At 44.5% G+C, this 24,983-nt stretch overlaps 1 protein-coding gene across 2 annotated transcripts in view; it reads right to left on the bottom strand.

Annotated features, from left to right (window-relative positions):
* Nucleotides 1-517: 517 nt before the first annotated feature.
* The window catches only part of CHST9 (carbohydrate sulfotransferase 9), a 58,936-nt gene continuing 34,470 nt past the window's right edge, over nucleotides 518-24,983 (bottom strand). The window contains exons 1-3 of one of the 2 annotated variants that reach the window (XM_081014462.1): nucleotides 17,915-18,147; nucleotides 14,483-14,520; nucleotides 518-1,904 (exon numbers count right to left, since the gene is read on the bottom strand). In XM_081014462.1, the coding sequence (XP_080870588.1) occupies nucleotides 807-1,904; nucleotides 14,483-14,520; nucleotide 17,915 (1,137 nt within the window). In that variant the 5' untranslated portion in view covers nucleotides 17,916-18,147 and the 3' untranslated portion in view covers nucleotides 518-806. Of the gene's footprint in view, nucleotides 1,905-14,482; nucleotides 14,521-17,914; nucleotides 18,148-24,983 lie in introns of those variants that run through there. The other variant, XM_081014461.1, reaches the window with a different exon arrangement.

Raw genomic sequence — 24,983 nt, 5'->3', positions numbered from 1 at the left:
GCAAGGAGTCAAGGAGCTGAGGTCCGAGGATCAGAAAGCAAGGAGCCAAATGCAGCAAGGCAGGAAACGTGTTGCTGTGGCAAAGAGCCGGAGGGAAATGCTGACCTTATATCCCTTCCTGGCTCTTGCCACCAGGTGCAGTGAGTTACCAAGTGGCCTCACCTGTGCGGCCGCACCTTGCCTCTCCAGAACAAACTTAGGAAGGCCCCAGTCCTGCAAAGCCCTACTGGTCACAGGGCCTGGCTCCTGCATGCACTCCTGACATAAGCTGCTTCTGGCGAACCAGAGCAGAGCACAGAAATGCTGTTTACCTTCCTGCTGGAGTGGTACCTATTTATCTACTTACACTTTGACGTGCTTTTGAACTGCTAGGTGGGCAGGCGCTATGACTGGTACAGCCATTGTATTTCTAACAAGGTTCTATGTATGCACACAGCTGGACTTGCTTACTAGCAACCAATCCAACCCCAACAGTACATTTTGATGTTCTATGAATGCTTGAGATACAACATACAAATTTGTTAAGAAAGCTAGTTTTTACTTAATATTTCCTTGGAAATACAAAAATACATTCATGAAACATGACTAGATACAATAATATTATGCCATTTCAGAGGTTTTGAATGCTTGGTTCATTCCCTTTAGATACATTGCTTTGAAGACTCTAAAACTTTCTTAATGTAAAAGTGTTTTTCTGTCCAGACATTTGAGTGCAATTAATTTTCTTCTCATAACTTGTTGCGTTTCTTCTGCTCCCAAACTAAATGGTAAAAATTGCTTACATACTAAACCAATCCAAGTCAGGGTTATACATATGGTACACTGTAGTTAAACATTAAATAATCCAGATAATAAAAGTTGTAAATCTGCTGTCTTTCTGTGGCGGAAATTTCTGCCAAGTATTGTCTGACAACTTCTAAATTTGTTCTTTTTTCACTGGAATGCCTGTCTTTGAAATTAGGAAAAGTCAGCCCCTCTGGTGCACCTATTAGTCTCAAAAAATAATTGGCATCGTCTCCCAAAGTCTCAAATTTTCCAATGTAATCATAGTTGATAGCACAAGGATAACAGAGTTGGCTGATCTGTTCCCAGTGAGTGTCCATACCTACTGGCCGATGGGAATCTAACAAATACTGGATGAACTCTTTAAATTTCACTCCTGAGCCCGTTGCCAATGCCACTCTATCTGCATTAAGTCTGTATTTCTTAATAATTGCCTTCCCAAATACAGGGTGGTAGTAGCTGTTTGGATGTTCAAACTTATCTCTGAATGCAGACACTAATCTTTCCATGGGATCCCGTACAAATATAACTTTGGTGTATGTCTTTAAACGCTTGTGTATCCCTTTTAGATTGTAGCTGTCTAGTTTTCTGAGATGCTTTCCATAATGTGCAGCATCATGCGTAATGTTAGCAGCAGAATCAGCAACGCCACTGAGCACCATCAAAACCCGCTTCCAGTTGGAACAACCTGCCTTAGGCACCTCACAGTACAAGACTTTGTGCTTATCTTCCACATAGATTCTGGACACCATGCGCGTAAGGTGAGTCCGGGGTCTGCTTTTGCCAGTGTACCTTTTGCAGAAATCGTAAAGGAAAGATCTTCGTTTCTCTTGCATCTCATCTGTGGTTTTCCAGTGATTGCTTTTGATTAAAGTTTTGTTTAAAGGGCGCAGAACTGGTGGTAAATTCACTTGCCTGAACTGTTTAAGAAGCGATTTAATCTTCTGCGACTCTTCAGATAATCCAGTAGTCAAGGAGCCTGCCATCCCTAGAATAGGGTCAGCATCTCCCTGAGAATGTCCAATCTCAATAAGAGCTTTACGTGGCTTGTCAAGCTTTTCACCAGTGACCCAGTTTTTTGGTTTTCTTTCAGGTTCCTCTGAAGAATAGAATCTGAAGTTCTAAGAGGGGAAAAAAGAAACCAGAGAACTCTTAGAATGTTCCTCTATTGGGGCCTGCTAAAAATGTTGCTGCATAGAGAGCTGCTTTTCAGAATTCCAGTTGCCCCATTCCTTTCTCTCTCCCCTCCAATTTTCCATCCCCCGACTGCCCCAACATTCACCCAGCATGTAGAAATTAAGCATGTTTTTTGGGACTCTCACTCCCTTAAGGTTTTGGTTTCTTTAGAAAAAACTGCCAACTACTACTGCAGCCCTTGATGTTTCCAGTGTATGCTTGCACTTCCCTCTTGAGCATGGGTGCTGTCTGCTTTGGCCACATAAGCCAAACAAATAGCACTTGCTTGCTGAAACAGATCTTATCTGCATTGCTCACCACCAGTCAACCTTCATTAACAAAGTAATGAAGTGATGGGTAACGAGTGAAATTTGCTGTAGGAAGGCTGCAGATAAGGAAAATGGCTTCTCAGTATATTTTTTATTGAACAAGTAGTTCTATGTTCTTTAAAGGGGAAAATGAATATTAAGAGATGAGACTTATCTTTTTACAGAAGTTGAGTAACAAGGAGTCCTCTCATGCATGGTTCTCAGGGGTTTGCTAGATTTATTTATTTATGAGCAGATTTATAACCCACATATTTCACAAATGCTTGCACAAGGATTTGTGCAGTACTATAATACCAGGTTCTGTGGGACTTCTGCTTTATCTTGCACTAGAGAAACCACATCTTTGGATTCTGCTTAACTTTTCTGATTAAAAAAAGATCTAGGATGTGGTATAAACTATCCTTCCATGACTAGAAGACACCTTTCACATGTGGAAGTGAAGGACACTTTTGGAATCTTCCAACTGATTTTTACTGGTGGTTTTATTTGTTTTATTTTGTGCTGCAATTTGGTGGCTTTATATGGCGAACTGCCTACAGGGCTTAGCATGGGTTGAGGTGAAAGCTGAATAAACAAACAGACAAACGAGCTGATTGAAATTGACTAGCGACCAGGAATCTATTTATAACTGTACTTTTCTGAATGTTGTGTAGATTGAATCCCAGGAATCCCTAAATGATACAAATGAACTTCGGCAGCTGAGGATATATACAGGAAATATGCAAATACAGATAACAACACTGATATCACAAACATCTGTAGATCTGAAATTTACCCTCAGTGTATTATGAGTGGAAAACCTTTGAACGATTTCAACAAGAGGGAATGAGATATAAAAAGCCAGGTGATGGCTATTATCCAAGAACTGATTTAAATAAACAAGTCAGCTGGGACCCCTGACCAAAGCTCAAAGTTATCCCTAAGGACATTGCGGAGAGGTAACAGAAAGTGACCAGAGGACTTCTAGTGCAGCTACCTGAGAAAGAGAGTACGCACTTGCAGCAGGAGATGCTGAACCACTATGACAGGAGTGACTTTTGTTGTTGTTGTTTTGTTTGCTAGAGCAGCTAAGCTTCTCAAAAGTGCCTCAGGTAGCTCTCCCCAGGTTCAACTGGCACACACACAGCAGGAGTGCCGTGGAACTGCTCCCTGCTCAGCTCTGGGAGAGAAATTGTCAGTCAGGAAGAAGGCAGCACTAATCAGATGTGGGGTGGAAAGAGAGACAAAAAAGGGGGGAAATGGATGTTGCATTATGTAAAGGACCATTTTTGCTATTTTGTTTCATGGCCCCCATACTTAATCTTTCTGCAGTTCCAAAGTCATTAACAATGGTACCAAGTAGTGATTAATGGCTGGTTACTGTCAGGTACTGAGTAAGTGAGTGCAGAGTGAGGGAAGGACAATCCGTGTCAGTCTGTGAGCCATTGGTTGCTGGTCCATGGTGACTCCACCACAGCCCAGCTTGGGCGGGATGCTTCAGGGACCAAATAGGGTACCAGTATCTGTGGGGAATGCTGATCCACCACATCAGATAGCGTGAGAAGCACCGAATATTTCAATGCAAGTAGCATGAATAGTCCCTGTATTATCCTACTTTTTGTTGAAATTGCAATGGTATACTGGCTTGTCAAAAAATAAATCATCACTATAGCCTATCTTCCTTTCGTGAACCTGTGTGGTATAGTGGTTACAGTGTCAGACCATGACTTAGGAGACCAGGGTTCAACTCCTCACTCAAAACCTTGGGCCTAAACTACCTTGCAGGGTTGTTGTGTTTAAATGAGATGGGGAAGAACCCTGTATACCACCTTGAGCTCCTTGGAGAAAATAGTGAGATATAAATGCATTTAAATAAACAGATAGATAAAATAGGTTTATGTTAAACATAATGGATGGAATTCAATGTTGCACTAATTTGATCATGCTCTCAGTGTTTCCACATGCCAGAAAGAATGTTCTCCACACACAGAAAAACACCTGGGCTGTTCTGGGAATTCTCCTGACCCCCTAGAGCTAATTTGGTGGGAGGAGGGCACAGGGGAAGAGGGGAAAGAAGTCCCATTGCACTAGCAGGATTTGTTGTTGTCAGGGCTGCCTCAAGTCTCAGCTCACAAAAGACCAACGCCAATCTCTTCTTATATACAAAAGTGTTTATTGCAGTTCATTGTTTGCTTCACATCCGAGGCGCGCAGCCCTACGTCTGTTACGCTTAGACCGCTGAAGTCCCCTCTGAGTCAGTCCCTCCCCTGCACCAGTTTAAGAAGCTTGCGCTGCTCCACCTCTTCCTCTCTTTCCTTTTCCGCAGGGTCTTCCTGCCCCCTGGGGTTTCGCCCCTCCTGGATTCCCCTGACGCGGAATCCCCAGACTGCTCTTCCCCCCTCCTGCGGGCTTTGGGACCTGGCTCTTCCTCCGGGCTCCCTGTACTTCCGCGCGCCTCTACATTTGAACTTGGGGCGCGCGCCCAACCTCTAACCTTCCTTTTGACAGTTACACTACTCCCTTCACTACTCCCCTCCCCTTCCGGGAGGGTGGCTTGCTTCGACCTCCCTCCTTCCTCTGCTGCCGGAGCTGCTTCCCCTGATACACTGGAACCTCCACCCCCTTTGCTGCACTCTGGCGGGGAGGCTGGTCCTGACGCCCAGCTGCCACTTTGGGATCCCCTGCTGGCCCCCTGTTCCTGACACGTCCCCCCTGGGGCTCCCCTGGCCCTGACCACCGGCGCCCCCTTCTGGGAATCCTCTGATTCGCTGGAAAGACTCATGGAATCTCTTGAGTCATTGTCATCCTCTTCCTCGCTGTCCTGGGATTCATCCCCATCGCTCTCCTGCCTACCCTGTGCCTCTGTCCCTGAACCCCTGACATCCATCCCCCCCTCGAAGCCCCCCCTTCCCCCCTCCCGCTGCTCGGGCGCAGGTTCCGGGAGCTCCGTTGTAGCGGGGGTAGATACTGGATACAGTCTGTCGACGTCGATCTCCTCTGCTTCCAGTTCAGTGTATGAGTGCTCGAAACCAGGGTCCTCCCCCAACATATCCAAGTCCTCCCCTCCCCCTGTTACTTCAGGCGATGCTGCTTGCCAAGGCTCCCGTCGCCACCCCACTTCTGGTTGATCGTCCCACCAATAAGAGCAGTCCGTGTCCACCCCCGAGCACGATCCCCTTGGAGGGCTCGATTCTGGCGTGGTCTCCTCTGCGGAGGAGAACCCCCGGAAGGTGCTGTCTGAAAGCGTGGGCGTAAAAAGCCAGTCGTCAAAATACTCCGCTGGCATGGGCCTGTGTGGGAAGAGTGCATGGAACTCGTCTTTAAGAAGAGGTTCCTCCAGAGCATAATCTGGCACCCAACTGTTGGCGCTGGCCGGGGTACCTTCCCTGGCGAGGAGGTATTCTACTCCCTCCTCCCCCCATCTCGAGTCCAGAATTTCCGTGACCTCGTTGAGTGGCAGGGTCCTCGGTGACTTCCCCCCCCTTGTGACTTTCTACGTGGGTCTGGTGCCGTCCCTGGCTCCTGAAATCTGTGTGGGGCCTTGTAGGGTGTAAGCACCGACCTATGAAAGACCGGGTGCATTCTGGAACCTTCTGGGAGGGTCAACCGAAAAGCTACGGGATTGATCCTGCCCTCAACTTGGTATGGCCCTAACTGTTTGTGTCCTAGCTTCTTCTTAGCTAACGACTTGGCCGGCACCGCCTGGGCTGCTAACCATACCCAGTCCCCCACCTGGATGTCTTCTCCTGCCCTCCTGTGCCTGTCTGCCTGCACTTTGTAGGCGTGTTTAGCTAGTTCCAAGTGCCGTCGTAGCTCCTCGTGGACCTCCTGCAATTCTGCTGCTAAATGCTCAGCTCCCTGCGACTCCCCCTGCGTCGTTGTCTCCAACGCCGGGAAGGTTCTGGGATGTCGCCCATTGTTGGCGAAGAACGGTGTCACCCCCGTTGACGCGTGCTTCGTGTTGTTGTAGGCAAACTCGGCCATCGGTAAGTAGTCCACCCAAGTTGCAGGCTTTTGATTGGCGTAACATCGCAGGTACTGCTGCATGATGGCGTTGACCCTCTCCGCTTGGCCGTTGGTTTGCGGGTGTCTCGCCGACGCTAAGTTGATCTTGACATTCAGGATGCCCAGGAGCTTCTGCCAGAAACTGGAAATGAATTGGCGACCCCGGTCGGACAGGATGGACCGTGGTAAGCCGTGCACCCGGAACACGTGGTCTATGAACAGCTTGGCGGTCTGTTCCGCTGTTGCCACCTTCGCGCAAGGAATGAAGTGCGCCATCTTGGTGAACAAGTCTACAACCACAAGCACCGCCGTCTTGCCTCGCGAACTGGGCAGATCAGTAACAAAGTCCAGCGCCACCCTTTCCCACGGCTGTAGTGGCGTCTCCAGCGGTTCCAGCAATCCCGCTGGCTTCTTGTGCACTGGCTTGGACCTCTGACAAGTGTCACACCTGGCGACGTAATCCGCGACCTCTCCTCGCATCTGGGGCCACCAAAAGTCCCTGGCTACTAAGTCCGCCGTCTTTTCTTTGCCGAAGTGACCCGCGCTGGGTGCGTCGTGTAACTGCTGTAAAACCTTCGCGCGGAGATCGTCTCCCGGCACGTAGAGAGCACCCTTGCGGGTTAGCAGGCCGTCGCGTATCTGGAATTCGTCGTCCTTTGCTGTCCCTCTGCGCACCTCCTCCATCTTGGATTGTGCGAACGGATCCGTCTGTAGCGCGCGGCGTACCGCGTCCAGGTCCATGGCGGCGGAAGCGCATGCCCACGCCTGCAGTGCAAAAATGTGCCTGGCTGCCACTGGTGCCGCTTCCTCGAGATACTGCGGTTTCCTGGAGAGGGCATCCGCTATGACGTTGTTGTCTCCCGGGATATACTCTATCCTGAAGTCGAAATCCGCAAAGAACTCCGCCCATCTCATGTGCCTCTGGCTCTGGAGCTTCGCCGTGCGCCAATACTCTAGGTTCTTGTGGTCCGTGCGGACTTGCACGGTGTGCTTGGCTCCGATGAGGAAGTGCCGCCACGCCTTGAAAGCCGCGTGGATGGCCAACAACTCCCTGTCCCAGATGGTGTAGTTCTGTTCCGACTTGCTGAGCTTCCGGGAATAGAAAGCGCAGGGCCTCCAGTTCCCTTGCGGATCTTCCTGCAAGAGGACGGCCCCCACTGCTCTGTCAGATGCGTCAGTTTCAACCCGCATGGGCCTGCCGGGATTCACGTGTAGCAGCTGTTCTTCGGACGCGAAAAGGCTCTTAAGTCTCCTGAAGGACTGCTCCGCCGGGTCCGTCCATGTGAACTTTTTCTTCTTGGAACTGAGGGTGTCCGTGATAGCTGCCGTCTCTTTCGCGAAACCCCTGATGAACTTGCGGTAAAAGTTGGCGAAGCCGACGAACCTCTGGACTTCCTTCCGATTGCGCGGGCTATTCCAGTCCAACACCGCGCGGACCTTGGCGCTGTCCATGGCTAGTCCCTTGTCGGACAGCCGGTAGCCCAGGAAATCCACCTCCGTCACGTCGAACTGGCACTTCTCCAGTTTGGCGTAGAGTCTGTGCTCCCGCAGCCTCTGCAGGACCTCCTTTACGTCTCTCTCGTGAGTCTCCCGCGATTCTGAGAAGATCAGAATGTCGTCGAGGAAGCATACGCACTTCTTGTAGAGCAGTCCCGCTAGCACGTGGTGCATGAAGGCTTGGAAACAGTGGGAGCCATTTTGGAGACCAAACGGCATAACTCTGTATTCATAGGTGCCCAGCGGTGTGAACAGGGCCGTCTTCCACTCGTCACCTTCCCTCATGCGTATTAGATTGTATGCTCCGCGTAAATCCAACTTGGTGAAGATCCTCCCCTTCCGTACCGTCGCGAGCAGGTCGTCAATTTTGGGCATTGGGAAGGCCTTGGGCTTTGTCATCGAGTTTATGGCCCTATAGTCCACAATGAGCCTTTTTTGGGGCGTGTCCTTCTTCTTCACGAAAAACACAGGACTGCCCCCCACTGCCTTGGATTCTCGGATGAATCCCCGCTTCAAATTGTGATCTATGAACTCCCTGAGTTCCTGCATCTCATCTTCAGACATGGAATACAGCTTCGCAGTCGGTAGCGTCGCCCCTGGTAAGAGGTCAATTGCACAGTCGTAGGGCCGGTCGGGTGGTAATTGGTCAGCTTCTTTTTCGCAGAAGACCTCCAAAAACCCCTTGTACTTGTGGGGCACTGCCTGCACCATGCCTAGATGCAACTGTTGCCCTTCCTCCTGGCCCTCCTCCTCCTGGCCGGTCTGGATGCAATGTTGTGCGCAGTAGGATGAGCCAAAGGTGAGCTGCCGCTGGTACCACGCTAATGATGGGCTGTGTCTATCCAGCCAACTCATGCCTAACACTATAGGCGTGTCTGACAGTCGGGTGACATTGAAACTGATGACCTCGCGATGATTCCCAATTTTCAGCAGCATGGGTGGCGTCTGTTGTACCACTTGCCCACCCAGCAACTTCCTGCCATCTACCGTGACGACGTTCAGAGGCAGCGTGGCTGGTAGTAGCGCTATGCGATGCTGCTTGATGAACTGCATCCCCACGAAGTCTGCGTTGCTCCCTGAGTCAATCGTAATGGGGACTTCCAGGGTGAGTCCATTAGGTAGCTGGAGAGTAGCAGTGAGCTGCACCACTGGCTTGGGTGGTAAGGGGTCTGTAGGCTGCAAAAGCGCTGGGGACTGCTTCACTGACTTGCCTGGCTGAGCCCCAGCATGTCTGCTTCCAGCCAGGCATTGTCGTTTCCCTGAAACTGTTCTCCTTGGAGCGCTTCCCCTGTTACTGTTGCTAAGGCTGCAGTGTGCTTCTGGAGCCTCTGGGGACACTCTTTGGCCATGTGCTGCGCACTGTCACAGACGTAACACTTCCTGGTCCCTCTAGGAGGCTTCGCCTTGACTGCTCCGGACGCTGAGGCTCCGGCAGCTGTCTGAGCCTTTGCACCACCCAGTTCCATTGGTTCCTCCCCCTCCCTCAGCCTAGGCGAGGGATGCGTACATCCCAGGTCGCTGGGAAGAAAAGGAGGCGCTCTAGCTGGTGCGCGGACTTGGCGCCCCTCCTCACTGTGCCAAGGGCGTTCTTCGTGGCGCACTCCTATCGTGAGTGCCCTCTGCACGACGTCTGCTAGGGTTTGAGGTCTGTCCCCCCTGGCCAACTCATCTTTTACGGAGCCATGAAGCCCCTCCCAGAACAAGTCTCTCACTGCCAATGAGTCCTTTTCCCAGCCCAGCACATTCAGCAAAGCAAAAAAGCGAGAATGGTACTGACGCACTGTAGCCTTGCCCTGCCGCAATCCATGCATCTCCCGGCGCGCCACATCAACATCAACTGTAGATTGGAAGCAAGCGTCCATGGCTTTGATAAATTCATCAGAGTTCCTGCGGGCAGGACCATCTTCGCGCCACAAATTGCGTAACCAGGCTCTAGCTTCCCCATGCAAGTGGGACACAATAAAGCCTACCTTCTCCTCCTCATCTTTGAAGTCTTTCCGAAGCAAATGCAGCGCGTATACGACGTCTGCTCTGAAACTGGGATAATGCTTCAGGTTTCCATCGAAGTGGGCTACTAAATTGCCCCCCCTCCGTCCGAGTCCGATTCCCTCTGATCTGGACCCCGGGAACCTCTCTTTGCACGCATGATCCCACCTGGCTTGCAGATCCTGGCATCGCGCTTCTGCTTCGACAACTGTCTTCTGAGAGACCCGTACTGCAGCGGAGAGTTCAGCGACTGCGTTTTGCAGGGTCGTTATCTGCTCCTCAGTAGTCATGTCTGCCAAACTTCGTGAGCTTTGCAAAAAAAAATTTGCGGTTTCTTTGAGAGGGGACTTACTGTCAGGGCTGCCTCAAGTCTCAGCTCACAAAAGACCAACGCCAATCTCTTCTTATATACAAAAGTGTTTATTGCAGTTCATTGTTTGCTTCACATCCGAGGCGCGCAGCCCTACGTCTGTTACGCTTAGACCGCTGAAGTCCCCTCTGAGTCAGTCCCTCCCCTGCACCAGTTTAAGAAGCTTGCGCTGCTCCACCTCTTCCTCTCTTTCCTTTTCCGCAGGGTCTTCCTGCCCCCTGGGGTTTCGCCCCTCCTGGATTCCCCTGACGCGGAATCCCCAGACTGCTCTTCCCCCCTCCTGCGGGCTTTGGGACCTGGCTCTTCCTCCGGGCTCCCTGTACTTCCGCGTGCCTCTACATTTGAACTTGGGGCGCGCGCCCAACCTCTAACCTTCCTTTTGACAGTTACACTACTCCCTTCACTACTCCCCTCCCCTTCCGGGAGGGTGGCTTGCTTCGACCTCCCTCCTTCCTCTGCTGCCGGAGCTGCTTCCCCTGATACACTGGAACCTCCACCCCCTTTGCTGCACTCTGGCGGGGAGGCTGGTCCTGACGCCCAGCTGCCACTTTGGGATCCCCTGCTGGCCCCCTGTTCCTGACACGTCCCCCCTGGGGCTCCCCTGGCCCTGACCACCGGCGCCCCCTTCTGGGAATCCTCTGATTCGCTGGAAAGACTCATGGAATCTCTTGAGTCATTGTCATCCTCTTCCTCGCTGTCCTGGGATTCATCCCCATCGCTCTCCATCTCCTGCCTACCCTGTGCCTCTGTCCCTGAACCCCTGACAGTTGTTCTGGCTCCTGCTAGTGCATCTGCTCAGTTGAATCTGGCCCACTAACTGCTGCAATTAGTGAATGAAAACAACTAACATTTGAACAGAGGCAACCTCCATAAGTGCTTTGTTTTATTGACTCTATTTAGGAAAAGGAGCAAAGAGAAAAATGTAAAGCACAAAGAGCAGCTGGCCACTTACTCAAATGGATGCAAGTTAAATATTTTGGAACTTGTTTTCATGTTTTCCGTATAAATTAAAAACCTTGGAAGTAGTGATTTTGTGTCTCCCTGTATTAGCTAATCAGCTTTCAGTGCTCCTAAGCAAGAGTCCCACTTTCACCTTCCGAGCATTACCTGCAGTGCATCAGATGTGACATTCCAGGAAGCAGAGTGTCTATGTGCATTTCTTCTTGCATTCCCTGTACTGCCGAGAAGCTCGGAAAGGTCACTTTACCCTCACAGCAATCTTGTGGAGATGGACAGGGCTTATGAGACACACAGAGGGGCCATGACGCTATCACTGGATGCTCCTGGTGCACCCATGCAACACTGCTTTACTGTGCATTATGTTACTCATGTTATGGCCACCTGCGTGGAGCAGCTCTCTACCGAGGTAGCTTCATGTACTTTCTACATGAAATGTGTGACCTCAGTGAACTCATAAACCAGGTGACCTTTGAAGGATGGTCTTTCCCGTTCCATAAGGAATCACAGTGGCCCTTAAATGTCTCAATAATGGTTAGCCTTGGGGTTGTGTCTAAGAATACCCAGGATTTCCTTGTCCAATGCAAGTGAGACAAGAGTCTCAGTTGCCTTGATAAATCAACCACTATGGTGCCCTCCGGATGTTCCTAGACTACAACTCCCATCATCCTTGACAATTGGCCAGATTATCTGGGGTTGATGGAAGTTGTATTCAAACAACATTTGGAAGGCACACGTTGGCTAACCCTGCCGAGATACAGTAACTTCTGCATCTTGACTGCATAACCCAAGCAAGCCAGAACAGTTTGGAAAAGCAGGGATTTCCATTAGGGAAGATATTTAAAAGGCTATTTAAGTTGCAATGATGTTTTAAACCTTTTAAATTTAGCAGTGTGGTTGCTTAAAATGTAAAAAATATACAAAACGTGAAATAAAATATATGCTGTCGAATCCAGGAAAGGCAACCAGAAAGAGAAAAATGGGAGCAAGCTTTACTGTGTTTTAAATTTTATTCTCTATTCTCCTGTTTTTGTATTTGTGTTATGCTGTGCCCTGAAATTGGATAAGATGAAAGTTGGCATTAAAATGTTTTAAGTAAATAAACTTGGGAATGCAGCAGCCAGTGCCCACTTATAGATGACAAAGGGTAAAAAACTACAGAAAGAAGCCACAAAAAGAGGATGAAATGGGGGTCAGTGGCACAGGAGGAAAGGTTTAACCCTTTCCCCATGAGTAATTTCCCTGATTCTCATCTCTCAAAACAACAAGAACAGCTGTTAGTCCCATGGAGTGGGCTGTGGAGGGAGCTAGATTATCTTAAGTGGGGTGGGAGTGGCGGAGAGAAAGTATCAAGACATAATTCCTTGGCTAAGTCAAAACATACCACTTTCTTTTAGCTTCTGATTTGTTCATACAAGACTGTATAAAATCACATGTATTAATGAAATGAGACAGTTTGCACAATCTGGTTCAACAAACTGATTTGTGTAGGCAGTAACTTGGATAAACGGAATTAATCTCCAATTTTGTTTGCCAATTCTTGTTAAACTGCTAATTAATTTCCCTCTTGTCTTCCTCTTACAGTCAAAATATTATGCATTTTTTTCTCAATAAGCTGAACTTCATGATGGCTGAGGAATTCTGAATCTTTGCCAGCCTAGTAGCATCTCCACATTAGGGCTACACTCTATGATCCTCTAAATGGAATTAACTGCTGGTAAATATTTATATGCATGCAGCTTTTGGCTCTAATCCAGAGAAAGTTAGTTGTGTTTAAGTTTTATTCAAATAAAGGAGATGAATTACTTGCAACTAAATTAAGCTCCAGTTAGATCTTCAGCAAAACCAACTTACTCTGGATAGGAACAACTGAGCTCTGTTAGATAATTTCAAGCCAGCTACAGAGAAAAGTGAAAAACCAACCCAACCCACTGGCTTCAGCAAGAGTTTTATTTTATGTCAATACATTATTCTTTTTGTCTGTATTCAAACATGGTAATGGATTAAGTTGAACCTTGAAATAATAATAAAACAACAAAAGATTAAATTATTTTGAAGATACCTAATTAATTTGTTTACCATATGTTTTCAGCTAAAACTGTTGTGCTCCTTTTATTAAATGTTAAAAGAAATATTTTAATCTATACAAAAAACCTGTTTTTAATGAATCTTCTCATTACACCCAATGTCTGGCTCCACCTCCAGTCTGCAGTTTCTACATTTTCAGTTCCTTCTTGTCCATTCACTGAATTAGACATAATTACTTCTAAACAGTTTGTTTTTATTCACATTGTTTTTATGCTTCAATCCTGCTTTTAAGAGGGGGTTGTTTCATATGACTACAGTGGTACCTCGGGTTACATACGCTTCAGGTTACAGACTCCGCTAACCCAAAAATAGTACCTCGGGTTAAGAACTTTGCTTCAGGATGAGAACAGAAATCGTGCAGCAGCGGCGCGGTGGCAGCAGGAGGCCCCATTAGCTAAAGTGGTCTTCAGGTTAAGAACAGTTTCAGGTTAAGAACAGACCTCCGGAACGAATTAAGTACTTAACCCGAGGTACCACTTTATTTGTTCATAGGGAGTAAGGTAAAGGTAACATTAAGGGATCCCTGGACAGTTAAGTCCAGTCAAAGGCGACTACGGGGTATGGCACTCATCTCATTTTTCCTGCCGAGGGAGCCGGCGTTTGTCCAGACAGCTTTCTGGGTTATGTGGCCAGCATGACTAAGCTGCTTCTGGTGCAACGGGACACCGTGACAAGTGCTAGAGTGCACAGAAACACCATTTATCTTGCCGCCACAGTGGTACCTATTTATCTACTTCCGCTGGTGTGCTTTTGAACTGCTAGGTTGGCAGATGCTGGGACAGAGCAGGTTATGCATGTGACACTGTGGTCTAGACCACTGAGCCTCTTGGGCTTGCCAATCAGAAGGTCGGCAGTTTGAATCCAGGCAATAGGGTGAACTCCCATTGCTCTGTCCCAGCTCCTGCCAACCTAGCAGTTCGAAAGCATACCAGTGCAAATAGATAAATAGGTACCGCTGCAGTAGGAAGGTAAATGGCATTTCCATGCACTCTGGCAATTGTCATGGTGTCCTGTTGCACCAGAAGCAGTTTAGTCATGCCGGCCACATGACCTGGAAAGCTGTCTGTGGACAAACACCGGCTCCCTCGGCCTGAAAAGTGAGATGAGTGCCACAGCCCATAGTCACCTTTGACTGAACTTAACCATCCAGTCATTTACCTTTTACCATAGGGAGTGTAGTGTGCCACAAACATCTGCCTATAAATTATTGACTGGGTTTTAACCTATCTAATGCAAAATATCTAATGCAAAGTACTGTATGTATATCTCATGAACTATGCAGTTAAAAGATTTATATACATTTTTAAAATACCTGATTAATTGCGTGTTGCTGTATTTTTTCTTCAGACACTGAAAGAAAAAATTAAAAATCAGTAAGTAGTATATTACAATGAAGTGATCATGTACATAACAAAACTAAGTTAAGAGAGAAAAGTTATGAAACAAAGTACAAAAGTATACAGAAATATTAAAACTAGCTACCTTTTTAATCAGTATTTTAGAATATGTGGAATGTTCACACATTAGGAAAAGCATATTGGCCTAGTTTGTATGTAACATTAAAACATGGTTTAAACAAACCTTAGTTAACAAATCATGGTGTAGTGTTACATGCCAACCCAGCCCTGCACCTTAACAATTAACTGTGTGCTGTTGCAACACTATGAAGCAACACCAGTAGTAGCACACCAGTGACACTGTGAAGCAACACAAGGAGTAGCACTGTGGCTGACCACTTCTTGTCCGATCTTTTGATCCTCATCTTATACCTACATCTTTAAAAACTCTTGCCTGGGAATTAAATTATATTTCCTTAATAAATCCAAAAGGACAAGGGGTTGAGCAGAAATATACTAAATGACTGCCAACAGCATGGTACTTAACATTTTATAACATAAGGAGTTTTCACACATCAGTCACTGCATGCCATATATAGTTACATCTTAATAGTTTCATTCCCCTTCAGAAGAGGATGCTCCAAATACAAGAGAATTTTGCTTCTGCCTTTTGAAGACAGCAGGCATCAAACACAGGCTTCTTGGGCAGTTACCTCAGGCCATGCAAGCTCCAGGATGGATTCCTAGAACATTTCCTAAGCCATAATACTGAGGAGCTGATGTACTAGAGGCTTGCCTAGGAAAGTTTTATTAGCGTATTCTATTACAACACAGCTTTATCTAGGGCTGCAATCCCCAAAAACAACTACATATGAAAAGATACGACAGAAAGAGATGGAGCTTGCACATGCAAAAGTGAACAGGGACTGTATACATAATATGGAATACTCATTCTACAACAGAAAATGCCAGCACTTCAACTAAGGCAGGTAAGGTGGAAAAGTGGTTTGACAGATTCAGGCATCTTGTTCTCTTATTAGAAGTGACTTGGGAAAGCCAGCAGGGCCATTTAGAAAAGGGAAGTGCAGGCTGAAATCCTCTTTTCCCCTCCCTACTTATGCAGCTTAAAAGAATATGTTGAAAATAAAGGCAACAAAGGTTGTTGTTGTGTGGTTTTTTAAACTTTTCATGTGCACTAGGTTACCGTTATCACTGAAAGGCTTTCACCTTGTTTGTGGGAATTTCAGTTGAACTCCATCAATCACGGTTTTCTGGGCCAAGGATATGTGGATGGCACTCCTTTTACAGCTTGTCAGCGTCACAATTTGTGTAGCCAGAGGGATTGCTGTGGAGCCACATTAGGCAAACTATCAAACTGGCAGGTTTAAAGGCATTGACAAATGCGCTCACTTTTGTTCTTCTTCAAACACAGAAGGTTGAAGGTTTGCTTTCATGTTTACAAAATTGCATTTTTTTCCCTGCAGGACAACAAATGGATCAAACCTCTTTTTTTAAAAAAATAGTATTTTTCACCTGATTTACAGGTGCTGATCTTTCTACATGGCAGAACATCCAGTAATACCTTCGTGGTTACTTTTGTTATTGAGCATATTCAATCCAAATAATCTGGTGGTTAGTATCTTTAAAACTGATAGGCTGAATTAAAAAGGTGGCAGATCAAAATTAAATGACCAAATGAGATAAGGCACACATTAACTAGAGATGTGAAATATACATATCTTCCTAAGAGATTCCCTTAATTTAACAGCATATATTATCATATCTATCCAGTAATGTATGCATGTCATAAGCTCCCCTGCAAACGAGATGGCTTATTCATTTTGGTGGAGACCTGTGTGTGTACTCCTTTCTGCACATAGACCAACTGATAAGAACATGTACTTTATATGCAGATTGGAGCAAATCCCAAAATCTCCATGCTCAAGTTCTGCATGTGTTACCAGGTGTCCCCAAGGTCTTCCAGTTGAATAGAAGAAGCATTTTGCATCAGTCTTACAAATCAAGAAATTGCTTTTTGACTCATCTAGTACCATAGCTCAGTGGCAGAGCACTTGTTTTGCATGCAGAAGGTCTCAAGTTTAATTTTTGGACATCGTCTCTGCTTGAGAACCTGGGAGAGCCGTTGCCAGTCAGGTAGATGGTATGGGATTGGATAGATTAATAGCATGATTCAATAAACCAAGGATAGAGAACCTATGGCTAGCTAGATGTTACTAGACTCCAATTCCCATCAGACCCAACCAGCATGGCCAAAGGTCAAGGGTGATGGAAACTGTAGTCCATGAACATCTGGAGGGCCAGAGGCTCCCTATTTCTGCAACAAAGCAACATAATATGGTTATTTCTTGAAATATGTGAGTTTCTTCTGAGAGCTGCTGGTGGTGAAGAATGTCAGACTGGAACTGGATATATCCAGGCTCATTTCTCTACTCAGCGCTAGGTGACAATGAGCCAGGGACCATATATCAACCTGTCCTACCTCACAGAGTTGTTGTGAAGGTAAAAGAGGGGCATGAATTCTGTATCAAGCTCCTTGGATGAAAGACAGGATAATAAATAATAAAGAATAATAAAGAGTGACTGTTAGCTATGGAAGATAAATATCTGCAAGTGTAGGTAATTTTCTGGGTGATAACAAGGAAACCCAAATGGACTCAATTATTGGTTTATGACCAATGGTGTCCTGAATTTCGGAGTGCTTGGAATTTGGATTCTAGGTCTCTACATAACTCAATTCCAAGTAAGGCATTTGTGAAGATAGTCCTAGTATTTTCTTACTTTGAAAGGTAGGTTTTAAAGAAGTATCTTGTCTAATGATCTCTTAAAGTAACTATCTTCCTAAAAAGAAAGAGAGAGAGAGAGAGAGAGAGAGAGAGAGAGAAGGATCAAGATTACTTATTGCTTTAGGCTATGGCAGAGGATTGTCTCTTTATGGTAATTACTTCCTGCATAACGGTGTACTATTTTGTTTTGTAGATACAAGTGTTACTTTTTTGCTTCAAGAAGGAAAATTAAACATTATTTAGGCAGTCTTTCAGTAGGCACTGCTGTGTTCATTGAGAACATCATTGTGACAATTGAAATCACATCTTGAGGCTAATTTTTGTAACCAAATAAGGCTCTCTCTTTTTGGTAATAAAAGATTAAGGAGTATGTGTTTTAAACATCCTTTAATGATGTACAAGATGCTTGGAAAGACCAATGTTTGCAATCTCTGGTTGGATCAACTCTATTTTGCTCAAAGGTTTGTGGACTTTGAATACTGATGCTTTCCTGCTTCCCAGTACATTTGTTTTTAGGCTATTTTTATTTCACTTTAAAGGAATTTTAATAACTTTGTGTTGACAGCATAGACAGCTGGGGCTGAGAATTAAAGAAAAACTCACTTGCTGACTGAGGAAGGAAGTGACATCAATGAGCTTCTAAAGACAGCCCAGAGGGGAAATTGAATTTTGTGCATGTGGCCTGCCGTTTCACTGTATTTACAGGAATGCCTACAAATGCAAATGGGATCATTTATGGTATCTATCTCAAACATACCAAGAAATTGTAGAACTCTGGAAGGACTTCTCTGACAGTTTCATTTTGAAGGATTTGCAACAGGATCATTGATCTAAGTCCTCATTATTAAGGGTAGTTTCCCCTAAGTATTTTGACTTGCACCATTATCTGAAACTATTATATTCTGGAAACTCAACCCATTTGTACCCATGTTCTTTTCCACCACAGTGGCAACATACAAAGTTTTGTGGTGTTGCAATAGTATAGAAAAAACGATGCCAAATTCTTAACACACAATTTGCTGCCCTAGCATACAAGCCTTTACACATTTCTACACAATCAGACAAACATTATCACAATTCTGTTTATCCATCTGCTTTACTACTCCTGCAAGCTCTGAGACAGCAATAGCAGTTTCTTAACATATCCCAACGTTATCACTAGGGAGGCTAGTCCTGAATGTCTTACTTGCACATTTGCTACTTTGCAGCCATTAGTTCTAATAACAAGCACCTTCTTCAATCTGAATGGCTCATCTACTGTTATTTGTATCTGTTGCATTTGCAACAGTGCTTTCACATTGTCTCTCAGGCACTTTTGCCTTCTCTAAATGTAGCAAACTCTAAAAATATAGGCTTGTCAAATGAATCTTTTCTCCTTGCAATCATTCTAGTTACTGCTCTTTGCACTTGCTCTTGTTTGAAAGCACATGCATATAGCACATAGTGGACTGACTAGCATTGAATGAATGATTTGCGTTGTAGGCTTGACTTATGCTGGAAGGTTGGACCACAGAAATGTTTAATACCTCAACAGTGTAAAATTGGAGAATTGCTTCTTTGCTTAAGAAGCATGCAAGCTAGTAGATTAAATACCCCCCCCCATGAACCATTACAATTTAACCAGATTTGAATATAGATATGTAAACAAAATTCAATAAAATAGGGTAGAAGTATGCGTCCTCTCCCTATTTTTTAGAGTGCCTTATAGCTTCACCATATTTATTTTGTGCAAATTAAGCGACAGGGTATGATGAAAAGGTCCCGCCATGAATTAATTGCCTTTTCCTTAGTATTGCATAATCGTAGCAAGCTGTCACGGTGCCAACTCACCAGTTACCCTGGCAGCGTTAAACATAAAAAGGAACCCCAAGTTGAAACTGATTGAACCAAATGAAGGAAAGCTGGCCATTTCAGAGCCTTTGAATTCTCACAGCATTCTACAGTCTTTCCCTGGCTAATTTTTGGTGATTACTTTTGATATGAAAACAGTTCTTTAATTGTCAGTCTCTAATAAGGATGCAGAGCTGTTCCTAGGAGGTTCAAAGGACCCTGGGAACATAAACATTTGCAAAAGTTAATGCAGCCAAATATCTTGTGCTGACCCACGTGTGCACATTCAGCTTCTGCCTAATGAAGTCATTACCAACAATGCCAACCAAACAAGATGTTCTCCTCAATTTGACAAAGGGACTCTCATGTGAAAAGAATTTGGGAGTACACATTCATTAATGTTTTTGTGAATAAAAAGGGGAAAGTGAAATTAGACTTCAATTTTGAGCCAAAATTTGCCTTAGCTCCTTTTCTAAGCACAGCAGTATGTGTAAGAGGTATACATACAAGAGGTATGTATAAATAAAGAGCTGGCATGGTGTAATGAGGAAGAGACTGATCTATGAATCAGGAAGTCCCTGGTTTGAACTTTTGTCTCTGCCATGAACTCAATAGGAGACTTTAGATAAGCAACCACTTCTTAGCCTCAGTCTATGTTTGATGGTAGATAATAGCAGTGATTTACAGGGTTGTAAAGATTGCAATGAGAAAATCCATGTAAAATGTTTTAAAGCACTATACAAGTGTTAATGATTCTTTTTCATTATTATTGCCACTATGCTTAAACATTTCATTATTTTAAATATCGGATTTTACTTTGCACTGGAAAGCTAAAACAGTAACCGCAAGTGTTCAGAAAACACAAGAACACTATACCTAATTTCCTAAATAAGAACCATATGGCTGCACACTAAGTCAGCCTGATGGAATAATTTGATTGTTATCAGGAATCAGCAGCTCATGGATTTTGTCATGTTTGCAACATGGAGGTTATGAATGTAGCTGTTCATTTCTTGGGAGAGGTAAACCCCTAGTTTCGCCATACCAATTCAGAAGAGCTGAAATCAAGCTTTACACGAATTTTAAAACATTTACTTGCTCTTTAACAGGCTGTAGAATGAAGTGTCAGGTCAATTCTTCTTCCTCTTTTTAAATATTGACTTCTTTGTAAAAGTTCCTGTGATGGGTGTGTCATGAAAATGGGTGGAATTATACCTGGTACGAAGTCATGTTATTTCCCCCCTGTAGTGGAACATTTTCTTCTTCTCCTCCCTTGCACACACCAAAAATTTGTTCTAGGGTTCCCCCAACCTCTGTAGCAGATTTGGGGGCAGTGTGCTTGTGTGTGTGAGTGTAAGCTCCATTGTGCAAGTGGAAGTCATTCTGCTCACACAATTATTTAGTTGAATATGGCCCAATGGTTTCATGTTGCCACTCCTGTTCAAAGTTTATATCATCATCATCATCATCATCATCGACGACTTTTATTGCACAGTAATTGTCTCCTGCTGCTTGGATGCCAAACCCCCCCCCCCCATTTTTAACACAAAATAGCTCTACATAAGCTCAATCAGGGTCCATGTGGTGAACATGACCTCACAGTGCTTGGTAGCCAATCAAATTTGAATATGCAATGATGCCACTGAGAGTTAATGAAGTTCTCCCACTCCTCTCATTCTGAAGGGTGGGGGCAACAGAAGTAAAAGCAAATATGGAAGTTTGCTGCCCCAGCAAATCAGATTGGTAGTCCCATCTTGTCTTCCTGTGCTTGTGGTTTCATTACCTACCAACACTTTAAGGCAATACTTTCCCCCCAATCCAGCTTGTGTAGTACAGGTGTCTCTGCACCTACGAACAATTGACAAAGCACTTAGTTGTGTATAGGTACCAGGAAATAATTAAATATTTCAATTCAAACTCGGAAATGGCGGGAGAGAGCTGGAGAATCCTCATGGCTCATGAGGAGACCCTCCCCAGACCCTGAAGAGAATGTCAGTGAGAGCGGAGAAAGCCCTGAAGAGACCAGAGGTGCAGTGGGGTTTTGTTTATGCTGCTCTGCCTCCCGGCTTAACAGCTGATGTGTGGAGTAGTGCAGTAGCAGCCCCTTTCCTGCATGTCCTCCAACCTGCTGCTGGCTCCAAAGCTTCAATTCTAGTTGTGGATATTTTTGGATACAGTATTTTTTGTATGGATGGAAGAGAGAGCGGCAGAGAGGGCATTTAAACACCCTTTAAATTGGTGCTCCCCACTTTATGCAATTTATGCACGTGGGGCCCATAACTTAACCTCAGTGTAAGTGGGGGGATGCCTGTACACTACATGTAGTACATTTGTTGGCCGCAGGGAAAAGACCAAAAACATGGATTCAAAGTGAAGCCTTATTGGAATGCTAATTCATTTCAAAAATAAAACCTGTCATGCTGCCAAGGTGGTTAAATGAGCAGCAGAATGGAAGAAAATTGCTCTTTCAGTTTACTAATGATGCTCAACTCTGGTTTATAGAAGCCTCCACAGCAGCAGCATCCTGCTCCCATGTGAACCTGTCCAGTGGTAGGCAAGGTGCCTCTTACTTTCAGAGATGAGAGGGATCATGCGAGGGAGAGGACTTTCTATCTGTGGAATGCCCTTCTCAGGGCTACTTATCATGCACCTCTTTTCATCGCATTTAAGTGTCAGGTAAAGACTGCTCTCTTTGCCCAGGCATTTAGTTGTGTTATGATCAATCTGACTTAGGCTTTTGCATTGTAATGTGGTCAGTTTTATTTTAATCTGGCTTCTGCATTTGTCTTTGGTGCCTGGTGAGCAATTTAGTCACAATAAGGAATATCAATAAAAATAACGAATATCCATAGAGAAAAAACAAAGGTCCAATGGAGTGATAGATTTGGCTGCTCTGAAAGGTGTGATTCAACATAAATACTTTGCTTGATCTATGTCCATGAAGATGGAAAGTGAAATGTTACAAAAAAACAGGGCTCTCTAAAACAGAATGTAAAACGCTTTCATCTTGTTTTATTATTAGAGTAAAATAAAGAAGCATACTCCAAATTATCTTATTTGTAGTGAAGCATGGCAGTAGCCAGAAAGTGGGAAGAAACCAGGCGAGGCCATCACCTTTAAATTCATTCCTAATGCATGAATTTAAATTATAATTATACTGATGTCACACAAAAACCTCCAAGTAATCAGTTGCTGCAGGGAGTTCATTTTACCTACATTTTCCATAGTTAGATTATGACCTTTCAAGGCTTCTACTTAGATCCAGCTGCATTTATTGGAAATAATTTGTTAAAGGTCATTCATGAATGGGAATACTGGTTTTATATATGCAAAAGATCAAGTTGGTACCGCTTTACACCCTAAAGTTCAAAAGGAATATAGAGGAAGATCATTATCACATCAGATTTGTGTGTTTTTATTTAAAAAGAGGGGTGGGAGTGGGGGGAACATTCTAAAGACACAGTCATCTGCCCCAGTTGCAACAAAACATGTCTCTCCTATATCGGCCGCAGCAGGCACTGTAACTCTCCAGTGGTTTGACATCACCTTAAAAGGCACACTCCTCCATTGTCACCCAAGACAGATGGATGCCAAAAACAAAGCTACAAGAATGAGGCAGGGGTGGAGAATCTGGGGTCCTTCACATTGTCGGACTCTAATTCCCATCAGCCCTGGCAAGCACGGCCAACCATCAGAGCTGATGCCCAGTAATATCTGGGTGCAGGGGGACTACAGACACTTCAAGAGAATTGAAGATTTTGGAGATGCTCAACTCTTTCTTCTCAGCTGCCAGTTAACATCCTACCCTTGCATTCTCAGGTCTCAACCAGCTACTACTCCCTTTGTGGCTACCAATCACTTTCTTTTGTTTTCCAACAGCTTATCAATTAATGGAGTTCTCTTCTGATTGAACTAGTCCAGTTCAGGTAAACTTCATCCCACTAAACTGGTCCCCAAACTTTATATCTTGATTCAGCTGCTAAAGGTTAGGCTGTAGAGCATGCACTTTGTGTGCAGGAAGTCCCAGGTTCCATTCCTAGCATCATCATGAAAAGAGCAGCAGAGCAAGGAAAGATTTCTTTTTTATGCCTTGAAGACCCACCACTAATAATAATAAATAATAGCCAATACCTAGTTCAATGAATATTTGGACTCACTATAAAGACTGCTTTATATGAACACCTTTTGGGTAAGAATTTGCCTTCCTTGCTGATGGGCTCTAGGACCAGAGATATTACAGCCAGTCTAAGCCAGAATCTAGGTTATTTGCAAATATTATCTAGGCTTTGGCCTGAACCCCCAGTCTCCAAGCTTTTAAAGTTTGAAATAGCAATCTCCTTGAAAGAAGTGGGCAGGAGTACTGTAGGTTGTGATCTACTAGTAGATCTCTGCATGATTTGACACAGATTTACAAGGACTCCCAACTGTTTAACAATGTTTAACAATGGCAACTACAAAATGACGGCCTTCTGCCAAATTATGTTGCTGAAATGAATACATTTTGGGGTAAGGAGGAATGATTTTGTGCGTGGAAGTAGTGTGATTTCAATTCCTGCATTCAGAATTCTTTAATTCTCTGTGTAGTATTTTTTTGAACTGGATTCTGGTTTGTGGATCTCAGAGTTCTAGAAAAAAAAGTAGATTCCACAAAACTGATGTTTGCTTTGTATTATAAAATTCCACTGTATATTTTCAGGCAGTTGGTTCCCTTTGCACCTTGTACTGAACACATGCTTGAATGTCAATTTCTTTGGGGCCCCCTCCAGATGACACATTTATTGAGCGTTCATCATGATTTGCTTGTGCAAAGTGTACACAGAGGTTAGATTATATCTGGTGTTTATTGAGTATTCATTCTGATTTGTTTTTGGTTCAATTACATGATTTGATTGCAGGTGATTTACATATCTTCACATTAGCCATTTGTTCACCCTACACATTTCAATGCCTTTCCCCCTCATTTTTCAAATGGTAGAAAGTTTTTGAAGTGGATTTGCTGTGCTAGGGTGACAGAGAGCTTTAATCTACTTAAAATGAACAAACCCCAAGTTCTGGTGTGCACTTGAAGCCTCCCACAAAACACTGATAGTCTGGAGATGCCCTATATATATCCCCACCTTTCATCCCAGGGCCATCTCTATGTGGAGATAAATGCAGATTATTAGTATATTCCATATATGACTCTTATTGTTATGTGTGGAAGTTATTAAAAATGTAGTATTGTAATTAGCCATCTGGCACATGATAACTTCAATTAGCCTGATGAACAGACTCCTTTTTGTTAATATATTGTGTCAATGGGATGTTTACAACTGCTGTTTTCAAGCATTTTCCCCCTTTGGTTTTCAAAGATAACTAGCTCCCAAGACCACAGAAAGAAGACAAACATCTTCGCTAATTGTGGCATGGTGCCATTATTGCATAATACAAGTAATATAATTGGGAGGTGGAGGAGCTGTACAAGCCTAAAGAGAGGCAAGACAGAGATGAATGTCAACACAAAAGTAAGCATATATATATGACTGCATATGTCCTTGATATTGCACATTCTTGATGATTTGTGCTCATGATGCTATCAGGGCAAGTCATACATGACCCCACTTTCAATCCTGTTTTTGCTTGCTAAAGCTTTGTGGTGGTCACATTGCTTTCCAATCAGTTCATATCTAATAACTTCCTGCTGAAATCCTGTAGATTTTTATAACACAAATATTCTGATTTATTTCTATACCGCTTTTGTTGCTCTATAGCCTTTCTGGACAGCAATAATGTGGTAGCATTTTGGAAGCATCACCGAATGATTAACATAGCAGAATAAATCAATCACTAATGCACTATTCTT

Source organism: Podarcis pityusensis, assembly GCF_964106645.2.
Source record: "Podarcis pityusensis genome assembly, chromosome: 7".
Lineage (NCBI taxonomy): Eukaryota > Metazoa > Chordata > Lepidosauria > Squamata > Lacertidae > Podarcis > Podarcis pityusensis.
This window is presented reverse-complemented; position numbering and strand designations above follow the sequence as displayed.